The sequence below is a fragment of the Sus scrofa genome, chromosome 13 (assembly GCF_054392235.1).
Source record: "Sus scrofa isolate SSC_HxYL_T2T_F1_AM1 chromosome 13, Sscrofa_HxYL_maternal_Yorkshire_Landrace_v2.0, whole genome shotgun sequence".
Lineage (NCBI taxonomy): Eukaryota > Metazoa > Chordata > Mammalia > Artiodactyla > Suidae > Sus > Sus scrofa.
The window spans coordinates 126,265,763-126,278,128 of record NC_139395.1 but is presented as its reverse complement, the minus strand read 5'-3'; the positions used below and the strand labels follow the sequence as shown (position 1 = coordinate 126,278,128).

The following is a 12,366-nucleotide window of genomic DNA, read 5'->3' as shown; positions in this document are numbered from 1 at the left end:
TATTTACAACCACATGTACATTTGTGCAGTCAGACTCTTAAGAACAGTTATTAAATCAGTTTTAAATGCTGTGTCTCTTTTATTACCATTTTTACCAGGTAATCTTTATAAGGCATCCAAACTTAACATTGACTAAGTTCATTTACTTTGTTTTTCATCATCTTTTTAAAATATTTTTATTGAAATACGGTTGATTTACAATGTTGTGTTAGTTTCAAGTGTACAGCAAAGTGATTATTACATATATATATTTAGATTATTTTCCATTATTGGTTATTATAAATTAACCCATAATTATCTAGCACAGTTCTTATGCTATGCAATAGGTCCTTGTTGCCTATTTTATAAATAGTAGTGTATATATTTTAATCCCAAACTCCTAATTTATCCCTCCTCCTCTTTCCCCTTAAGGTAATTTACTTTATATCTTCCACAGAAGTCTTTGCTTTTTTTTCCCAAAAAAATAATTGAGAAATGTACTCTCAAAGTCCTTATAAGAACATGAACAGAAGTTAATTCTTTTCTTAGGGGTAATTTGAGGAGAAAAACTTTTACATTTGTTTATGTGTATATAGTTGCATGGGAAAAGAAATAACAGCTTATATATCTGAAGAGCTCTTATAATTAATAAGACGAAGATTAACAGGTCAATGGAAATAGGCAAGGAATGGAAACCAGGAATTTACATAGAACTAAAATAAGCCAAAATTTATTTAAAAGACATATCTAACACAAATTAAGATTTAAGGGCAGTAATTTTTGTCTGACAATTACTAGTAATTACTCAATACACATGTATTGACTGAATTCATGCAGTAACAAATTTCACTCATCAAACTGGAAAAGACTTAAAAATGACATTAGGGAGTTCCCGTCGTGGTTCAGCAGTAACAGTTATTAAATCACTGTTAAATGTTTTGTCTGTTTTATTACCAATATTATCAGGTAATCTTTATAAAGCAACCAAACTTAACATTGACTAAGTTCATTTACATTGTTTTTAAGCATCTTTTTAAAATATTTTTATTGAAATATGGTTGATTTACAATGTTGTAATGTTTAACTAGGATCCTTGAGGACATGGGTTTGATCCCTGGCCTCACTCGGTCAGACATTCAGCATGGCCATGAGCTGTGGTGTAGGTCACAGATGTGGCTTGGATCTGGCGTTACTGTGGCTGTGGTGTAGGACAGCAGCCAGAACTCTGATTCAAGCCCTGGCCTGGGAATTTTCATATGCCATAGGTGTGGCACTAAAAGAAGATCCAAAAAAAGCCATGAATTCTCCAAATTGATAGGAGATCCAGGTGAAAGATAGTGGCTCCAGGTAACTACCCACTCAAACTAGGGATGTTAAACATCTAGATTCTCTTTCAGCTTATTTGTTTTTAGATGAAATTAAGAAGAGAAATATATTTTAGAATAGACTATAGCCATTTTCAAACAATTTGCACTTTTATTTCAGATATTTTTTCATTTACAATGATTTTAATTTTTTCCATTACATCTGGTTTACAGTGTTCTGTCAATTTTCTACTCCACAGCAAGATGACCCAGTCATACATACATGTATACATTCTTTTTTTCTCACATTATCATGCTCCATCATAAGTGACTAGACATAGTTCCCAGAGCTATACAGCTGGATCTCATTGCTTATCCATTCCAAAGGCAATAGTTTGCATCTATTAACCCCAAATTCGCAATCCATCCCACTCCCTCCTCCCCCCCCAACTTGGCAACCACAAGTCTGTTCTCCATGTCCATGATTTTCTTTTCTGTGGAAAGATTCATTTGTGCTGTATATTAGACTTCTGATATAGTGATATCATATGGTATTTGTCTTCCTCTTTCTGACTTACTTCATTTAGTATGAGAGTCTCTAGCTCCATCCATGTTGCTGCAAATGGCATTATTTCGTTCTTTTTGATGGCTATGTAGTATTCTATTGGGTATATATACCACATCTTCTTAATCCAATCATCTGTTGATGGACATTTAGGTTGTTTCCATGTCTTGGCTATTTTGAATAGTGCTGCAATTAACATGAGGGTGCATTTATTTTTTCAAGGAAAATTTTATCCAGATATATGCCCAAGAGTGGGATTGCTGGGTCATATGGTAGTTCTAGGTATAGTTTTCTAAGGTATCTCCACACTGTTTTCCATAGTGGTTGTACCAATTTACATTGTCACCAACAGTGCAGGAGGGTTCCCTTTTCTCCACACCCTCTCTAGCATTAAACATTTTGCACTTTAAAAAATAATTGACAATAATTTTAGCGTAAATGGCAAGGCAACCTCAATCAGTAAAAGAAAAATCAGTTTAAACAATATCATTTAAATAGGATTTAGAATATAAGAAGTGTTTTGTTTGGGTATGTATAAATACGTATGAACTCCAAATATTACCATTCCTGGTATGAAACACATAGAGAAGATAAAGAACAAAGACGCAGATACTCTGAATAAGGTCACTAAACACAGGTGGACTTTCTCTTTCTGCACCAGCCTTGATTAAGAAACAATAGAAAATTCTGAGGGAAAAAAAGAAAGAAGTGCCAGTCTAGCCTTGTCATACTATAGACACATCTTAATGTGGGGATTTCCCCCCTAAAAAAATTAATTATTTTCTTCCTCTAGAGTTTATATATGGTGCCCAGAACCCATTGACTTCCTGGAATTTTTATTAAGAATTCCACATTCCTGCCATGTTTTTCAGATACTATGGCTTCTGCCAATAAATTCTAATAAATTTTCACTTCTTTTCTTTCAATAACATCCTAGAGAATATGATTCAGACTCAAATTAATCACCAATCATGTTAATGGCTCCTAGGAGTTTACTTCCGACACCCCTTATTATATTAAATCAAACTTGATAGTGTGCTAGATCACTGCTCAGTTGGGTTTTCATAAAAGCACTAGTATTTAATATGATTTATACTTTGGTTTTCTGTTAATATCTTTGCTTATTGTGTGTTTTATTTTTAAAACAGACATTCTTAGCTAATGGCACCCCTTTAAAATATATCATAGTTTTAAAATATTTTACAGGAAGCATTTTACAGTAAAGTATGTTACTTATTTTATATTACAGTCACTTAATAGTGAACAGGAACACTTTATTTAATTTATAATCAAAATGTTAATATATTACTTGTAGTTTGGAAAAACTATGTGTACAAGTCTATGTTTTGCTTATTTTAAAGGTAAAGTATATGTCAAGATTATTAGAAAGCTTAAAGCATTGTTTTTGTTTTGTTTTTTTTAAAGCTTTGTAGCAAAGGGGCAGCTCTGGGAAAACCATTTGAAGCATCTGCTGAAGATATAGCAAGTGTGGCAAGTTTCATTGAGACAAAGCTTGTTATGTGCTATCTACGGATGAGGAAACCTGACCTTGCCCTGAATCACGCACACAGGTAAAATGAAGTGTTAATATTAACAAGTAAGTACCATCCATACAAACAGATGATATTATTTGAGCTTATGTGATTAACTTAGATTCCATTTAAATTTAAAGACAAAACAAAAAACATTTCTTTACTACCTGCTTTATGTTAAGCTAGACAATCACAGAGATCACAAAGGGCATCTCAATACCTAATTAAGAAAAAAACCCTAATGGAAGAAATAGAAGAAATAGACACATAAATAACTATCCATAGTGCAGGACAAAATTAAAAAGACAGATAACTGTAATAGCAAATTATTGCAGAAAGGAAGGAGGAAATTCATAAGGTTAAATGAGGCATGAAAAGGATTTCCAAAATTGTCCAAAATATGGAGAGTGGTAGAAGGAAATTCCAGCTATGAACTATGAACAAAGACTTGAAGGATCATGGTTTATTTGGTGATAGCATAGCTAATTCAAAGGATGCTACACAGTAGTGGGTGTGACCGCTATCCAAAGATATGAAATACTTTTTTTTTTTAATCTATGACCTTAAAGACTTCTTTTATATATTTCTATCCCTCTTCTGAACTCTGTTATCTTGTGGCTTCCAAGTATCCTCAGGATTACCCAGGCCTATCTTTTTTTCCATAAAAATTTCCTCTCCTATGTCCTGTTTCCTAAAGTCCTTGCTTTCATTGCAAGTAAATTCAGCTTAATGTACAGCAAGATAAAGTGATTGTATTATGCCTTTCAAGTAACTCTTTTCTTAGAATTATGATGCCTCTATCCCTCCCTGCCTGACTGAAAGCGATTTAACTAGAGCTTTGGTCTTATCCATTCTCTGATCTTACACATCCTGGACTTCTTCTGGATACAAATAACACAACTAATGTCAACATACAAACATAATGCCCTCACTGTTCATAACCACTAGAAACATAACCATCAATTATGTTAAGGTTCATTATGTAATTGGGAGACCTGCCAACATGGTAAAAACTCCTTTTCAACTCTATATCCACGATGATGTAAAAATTCCACCAAAGATTCTTCACAGCCCTAAGGAGACCTTCAAGCTTACAGGCTTATGCTTGACATCAACGACCTTAGACAACAAAATCACTTGGAAATTCATATGACAATGTGCTTGAAAGAAATTTTAAGTAAACTGCAGAATCTAAATACGGATACTCTTTGACAGCAAAGGATATTCAACTCTTTATTTTCTGGAAATGCCTTATGCAACCATATTTTCCAAACCCAGTATCAGGACATACGGTAAGTCAAAGAATTTTACTCCATTTCCATTTGAAAGGACTAATATTGGAAATGTAATATATATATCAGTATATCAAAACATTTGAATTTCTGGGTTACTTGGGTGACTTTTAAGCACAATGGAAAAAATATTTGAAACTGAAAATAGCCCAGAAAATCTTTACATAAACAATAATGGATTGAGATGCACTTGAAAGTATTTATCACCTTCTCCATGGCTTTCACTACACATAAGAGCTGCCACCAAAAGGGCCTACATATTAAGGAAAATATCTCCTGGATATTAGAATGTTTGGTGGATTTAAAATTATTTTTAATAATAAAAAGATTATTAATGGTATGCTCATGTCAAAATTCAATTCAGTATTATAAAAATAAGTAATGAAATTAATCAAAATTACTCTATAATCCAAATATAAGAAACCATAAAATACTGATTTTCCTGAGGATGCAAGGATTAGATTCACTATTTAGATTTAGAAACTTTTGTTTTAAAACTAAGAGTGCTCTTTCAAGACCTAGAAAATTAGTGAGGGGAGGATACAAAATGATGGATAGTAAAACAATCTTCCCTATTATGCTAGGATTAACTTTTGTATCCTTTTTATTCTATTGTAAAATAACTTTTGCTTCTGTTTCTAAGGTGAACATTAAGTATGAAATGAAAATCAATAGAGGTTAAAGAGTCAATTCATACAATTAATAAAGCACCAAGTGAAATAAATCATTTTGCTGGGCCTGTCATATTGCAGAACTGCAGAAGCCAGTGCACAGGATTCTAGTACTAAAATGTTTTTAAAGATCTCAGATTTTAAAATAGAGTCTGAAACATAAACATATTTCTCAAAATAAATAAATTAATCAGGCTACTCAGTCTATAAATAGCTTTCAACCATTAGTTATACACTGAATGTAGAATCTTGCTTTTGTATTATTACCACATTATGATAGTTGATACTAATCATGGATCAAAATTAAAATATCCCTCTTTTGCATTTATTTGCATTTGCTGAAGCATCTTTCTTTAATTTTATGTAAATGTGAGGTCTACTGCATATCTTTATGAGATTCGTTAACACAGAAGTTAACTTGAAAGCCATCATGTGATTTGCTTGTGATAAAAGTAAGTGCATATTGTTTTGTCATGCAGACGACTACAACAACTATAACTTTTTGCTTTTAGGTTCAACAAAGATACATTTTGCAATTAATTAGCTGAATATTGCCTTTTAAAACATAAGGGATACAAAGGCTTTAAAAACAACTATTAACAATTTTTCGTTTTTTAAAATAACATATCCAAAACAGCAAATATGGATATCAGTTTTTCTTCTACTTCAACCAAAAGCGATTCCTAGAGTCACCAGTCAAAGACATTAACTCTGTGCTCACTTCAGCAAACTAATGTCATTGCTTATTAATGGTGTCTTGAACATTCCTAAGACTGGTTTCTATTTACTGCTTTCTTATCCAGAGTATAAATCCTTCTACAACTCTTTTCCTAACATATTATATTTTGATGTGTGTAACTGTAAAGATTCTAATGATGCATGTCACCTTTTTTGCATATTTCCCACCTTTAGACTGCTGCTGTTTATTTTTGCTGCAGAATTTTGATGCCACAAGGTGGCAGGCAAGATGAGGTCTAAAATATCAAAAATGTAGAAATGAGCGTCTTTTCAAAATTGTTTTATAACAGTGGCATCTACATTCATTCATTTATTCAACAAATATTTATTCAATACCTACCAACAGCCTGTGGTAGGCTATGGGAGGGCAGTTGGAAACAAGGATATATATGGTGTTTATATACTTTAGAAAAGGAAGTAAAGTTTAAAATGCAAATATTAATAAATATGAGAAAAAAGAGTGTGAAAAATATGACAAAGGTAATAAACATAATTTCATGTTGCAGAGGCAGCATCTCATTTTAAAGCAGAGCGTGGAATCTGTAACCTGAGCAGTCAGGTTTTAATTCTGACCCTCCTACTCACCAGTTTGCCTGAGTTTAATTCTCTATAAAATTGGGTTATAATGATAGTCCCTACTTCACCAATACTGTCTCACAAGGTTTCGTGAAAATTAAACATAAGCCCATGGATTTTTTTTATTCCAGCCATGATAGAGGTAGTGCCACTGTACTTGCCTTCCTTCTGTAAATAAATACAAAACATAAAAAGATAAGTCTTTTTAGACACTGGAAAATGGTCATAGCAGCACTATTGTCCTTGAGAGAAGGGCAATACACATAGCTATCCCCACAATTTTCTCAGCTTTTTGCTGGGGTTGTTTCCTTGCCCCAACTCAGGGAGCTGGAGATCCAGTTAAACTGCAATCTCAATGAGCTGGGGGAAGCAGAGATGAGAATACCAGGCTGACAAAGTGCTATAATTTACAGGGCTAGTGACCAAAAGAGAGTTAACTATATAAGGAGGATGGGAGTAGAAGACTGCATGAGGATTTGGTGCAGGTTCTTGACCAATATGAGAAGTGAGACTTTGTGTAGCAGAGACTGTCTGCTACAGGAATAAGTGCTAAATGAAAATACTTGAGGACTTACATTGATAGGAGATACTGAAGTATCAGTGTGAAGAGACCTCACTGGGCACCTCGACATTAAGTTGAAATCCCAAGAAGACCATGTGTTCAGAGTTAGGACCTTCCAGAAAGGACCACACCTTAGGATTAAGCTCAAAGTCAAAATAGGCCTGACTTAATAGAGAGTAAAACTATGCATGGAAAGAACAAGATTAATTGCTATTTAATTGCCTAACAGAAAAAAAATCAACAACTCTGCAGGGATGATGTCATAATTTCAGTTCCCTACAAAATTTCACCCAAAATCTCTACCATAAAACTAAAAATTACTACACAATGAAGTAGGATGAGACTCATATTTAAGAAAATACACAGTCCATAGAATCAGACCTCGAGATGACCCAGACGTTAGAATTGGTAGAAAAAGATTTTAAAGTAACCATGAAAATTAGGTTCAAGTATCTTGAGGCAAAGATGTTGTCATAATAAGAGATGAGAATCTCAACAGAAAAATAGAAACTATAGAAAAGAACCAAAGAGAAATTTTAGCATGGACTAATAAAATATCTAAAATTAAAAATGTACTGATTGATAAGTTCTCTTTGTGGCTCAGCAGGTTAAGAACCTGACTACTATCCATGAGGATATGGGTTCAATCCGTGGCCTTGCTCAGTGGGTTAAGGAACTGGGGTTGTGGTGAGCTGTGGTGTAGGTTGCAGACCCAGCTTGAATGCCACATTGCTGTGGCTGTGATGTAGGCCAGAAGCTGCAGCTCCAATTCAACCCCTAGACTGGGAACTTCAGTATGCCGCAGGTGCAGCCCTAAAGAGAAAAAAAATACTGGTTAACCTTAGCACTTGGTACTTAGAACTAAGTGACTTAGTACCAAGGAAAGGAATAGTAAACTTGAAGACAAATCAATAGAAACTACCCAATATGAACACAAAGAAAAAAAGATATTTTTTAAAAATTAACTTATACTTCAGGGACCTCAGAGACAGTAACAATTATGTAGCATACATGTAACTGTCCCAAAAGGAAAGGAAAGAGAGAAAAGGGCATAAAAGTAATTACTAGAAATTTCCCAAATTTAGTTTAAAAAGGAAAATATAGTTAGCTCCAACTAAAATAAATACAAAGAGAACCATATCTATAAATATCATTAAGCAAACTTTTGAAAACCCAAGACTAAGAGAAAATATTAAAGGCAGATTAAGGAACACAACAACTTGCATACAGGGACAATGATACAAATAATAGATAGTTTTAATCAGAAATAATGGAGGCCAAAATTCAATGGAACAAACCTAAAGTGCTGAAAGAAACATGATATCAAACCAGAATTCAACAACAAAAAAATTCTTCAAAATGATGGCAAAATAAATTTATATAAATAAAAGTTTAAAAATTAATCGAGTACATCTGCAGTTTGAGAAACAATATTTCAAGCTAAAGTAAATTGACAATAGATTAAAATTTGGATCTATAAAAAGGAATTAAGAGCACCAGAAATGGTAAATAAATGATGAAATATAAAACGCTATTTTTCTTCTCAAAATTTATTTAAATATGAATGATTATTTAAGCAAAAAATAGCATTTTACCATATAGAGAAAAAATAATAAATAACATTTTTTATTATTCAAATGAATTTATCACATCTGTAGTTATACAATGATCATAACAAACCAATTTCACAGGATTTCCATCCCATAACCCAAGCACATCCCCCCACTCCCCAAACTGACTCCTCTGGAGACCATAAGTTTTTCAATGTCTGTGAGTCAGCATCTGTTCTGCAAAGAAGTTCCGTCTGTCCTTTTTTCAGATTCCACATGCCAATGAAAGCATTTGATGTTGGTGTCTCATTGTATGGCTGACTTCACTGACATGATAATGTCTAGGTCCATCCATGTTGCTAAAAATGCTGGTATTTCATTCTTTTTGATGGCTGAGTAATATTCCATTGTGTATAGGTACCACATCTTCTGGATCCACTGTTCTGTTGGTGGACATTTAGGTTGTTCCCATGTCTTGGCTATAGCAAATAGTGCTGCAGTGAACATTGGCTTACATGTGTCTTTGCGAGTTGTAGATTCTTCTGGATAGATACCCAGGAGTGGGATTGCTGGATCAAATGGTAGTTCTATTTTTACTTTTCTGAGGCATGTCCATACTGTTTTCCACAGTGGTTGCACCAATTTACAATCCCACCAACAGTGTAAGAGGGTTCCTTTTTCTCCATACCCTCTCCAGCACTTACTGTTTATAGACTTTTGGATGATGGCCGTTCTGGCTGGTGTAAGGTGGTACCCAATAGTGGTTTTGATTTGCATTTCTCTGATAATGAGTGATGTTGAACATCTTTTCATGTGTTTTTTGGCTATCTGCATGTCTTCTTTGGATAAGTGCCTGTTTAGCTCTTCTGCCTATTTTTTGATGGGGTTGTTTGTTTTTTGGTATGGAGCTGTAGAAGGTGTTTATAAATTTCAGAGATTAATCCCTTGTCAGTTGATTCACTTGCAAAGATTTTCTCCCATTCTGTGGGTTGTCTTTTCATTTTGTTTAGGGTTTTCTTTGCTGTGCAGAAACTTTTAAGTTTGATTAAGTCCCATTTGTTGATTTTTGATTTTATTGTCAATACTCTAAGAGGTGGATCTGTGAAGATGTTGCTCTTGTTTATATCAGAGAGTGTTTGGCGTATGTTTTCCTCTAAGAGTCTGATTGTGTCTAGTCTTATATCTAGGTCTTTAATCCATTTGGAGTTTATTTTTGTGTATGGTGTTAGGGAGTGTTCTAATTTCCTTCTTTTCCATGTGGCTGTCCAGTTTTCCCAGCACCACTTATTGAACAAGCTGTCCTTTCTCCATTGTATATTCTTGCCTCCTTTGTCATAGATTAGCTGGCTGTAGGTGCATGGATTGAATTCTGGGCTTTCTATCCTCTTCCACTGATCTATAGTTCTGTCTTTTTGCCAGTACAATATGGTATTGATGACTGTTGCTTTGTAGTATAGTCTGAAGTCTGGGAGCCTGATTCCTCCAGTTCTATTTTTCTTTCTCAGGATGTCTTTGGCTCTTCTGGGTCTTTTGTGCTTCCAAACAAACTTTAAAATATTTTGTTCAAGTTCTGTGAAAAATGTCCTTGGTAATTTGATAGGGATTGCATTGAATCCATATATTGCCTTAGGTAGTATAGTCATTTTGTTGATAATAACATTTTGATATGAGATTCAACTACAATATACAAAAATCTGTTGGAAGAGGCACAAATGGACTTTTACTATAAAGTTTTTATATGAGATAGTACAAAATTAAGTAGCCTGTGTCAAATTAAAACTCCATGTTATAATCCCAGAGTAATTATTTAAATATTAAAAGTACAGCTAGAAATACAATAAGGAGGGCTTTAAATTATATACTAAAGACTGTTTAACTAACTGAAAATAAGTCAAGAAAGAAAGAAAAGAAGGACAAATAATGGATGGGACACTGGAAGATACAAGAAAGTAGGGATGAACCAAATTAGTAAAAAATCACGCTAAACATACTGAACTAATTGACTCAACATTCCAATTAAAGGACACAGATTGTTAGTATGAATTAAATCACAAGATTTCACTATCTGATTTCTACAAAAAGACATTGGTTGAAAATACAAAGAAGAAAAATGATATCCCATAGAGTAAACAAAACAACCTGTTTTTATGTCAGGCTTAGCTATGTTAATATCAGACAAAGTATATCTCAAGAAAAGGAATATTACCAAAGATAAAAATAAAGTTCAGGAAATCTGGAAAATTTGCAGTCTGACAGAGCTTGTTTTCTGACAAAAATGCAATTAAATTAGAAAATATTAACAGTAGGATATCTAGAAAAATCCCTCCAAATACTTAGAAATTAAAACAATATATATTGAAATAATCCATAAGTCAAAATAGAAAAAAATAAAATAACAAGGGCATGGATTTGAATCTCTGCTTCATCATTTACTATCTTTGACTTTCACAAGTAACCTAATTTCTCCTTGCCTCAGTTTTCTAATCTTTAAATCTAAGTAAACTGGTTAAAATCACTCCTAAATCATAAAATATGTCAGATTTGTATTTTGTTTCAATCTCACTACCATCAATAAATGTATATTCTTTTTTTTTGTATTTTTAGGGCCACATTCATGGCATATGGAGGTTCCCAGGCAAGGGGTCCAATTGGAGCTACAGCTGCTGGCCTATGCTAGTGCCACAGCAATGTGGGATCCGAGCTACATCTGCAACCTACACAATTCACAGAAATCTCAGATCCTTAACCCACTGAGGGAAGCCAGGGATCAAAGCCATGGATGCTAGTGGGGTTTGTTAACTGCTGAGCCATGACAGGAAATCCTGTAGACTATTTTCAATGGTAATAATATTAATAAACTTTATATATGCATAGAGGAGACTATTATTTTTAAAAGACCATTTTTGAACCCAACTGGTAATAAATGAAGTAGATAATTTGGAAATTTCTATGAAAATATAACTTTGGGGGTATTGTTATTTACAACTTTGAGGATAATTAAAGTACTCAGATGATTAGAACTTAAAGCATTACAAATATACATATTTTAGAATAAACTGTTCATAATAGAAGTAATAGAAATTTCAAAACTTTCTTGAAGCTCTCATGAGATGAGCTGTTTTAAATACATACAACACTCTTTTCTTTACCATAACTGAATATTTAAAATTTGGCCAGGAGTGACATCAGCAATATGGCAGAACAGGAGTTTCCCAGCTTGTATTATCCCTTGGCAACAGAACTTGGAAGCTATACACAAACAAAAATGCCCTTGTAGGAACTTAGAAATCCAGGTAGAAGATTGTAAAACCTCAGGGGAAGGCTGTTCTAACAAATTAGGCTTAAACCAAGGAGGATGACATGACTACAGTGGTCCTAGCTAGATTCAGAAACTGTCCTAACCCATGTGAACTTAGCTATAGCCCCATCTGACCTTGGTTCTGTCATCAGCACAATATGCCAAGGGACACAGGAGAAGTCATGTCTGCCTGTGCTTCAGTAATGGACCCACAGACCTTGGTCCTGGTTGTGGGCACTAAAGTAACTCATGATCTGACTCCATTCCCTTATAGCCAAGATCCATAGCAGTCCTTCTAG

General features: G+C 33.8%; 1 protein-coding gene across 7 annotated transcripts in view; it reads left to right on the top strand.

The window, feature by feature from the left end:
- Nucleotides 1-12,366, top strand: part of SPATA16 (spermatogenesis associated 16) — a 242,312-nt gene that overhangs the window by 85,408 nt on the left and 144,538 nt on the right. For all 7 annotated transcript variants that reach the window (XM_084986709.1, XM_084986712.1, XM_084986707.1 and 4 more), the window contains 1 exon segment: nucleotides 3,274-3,419. In XM_084986709.1, the coding sequence (XP_084842835.1) occupies nucleotides 3,274-3,419 (146 nt within the window).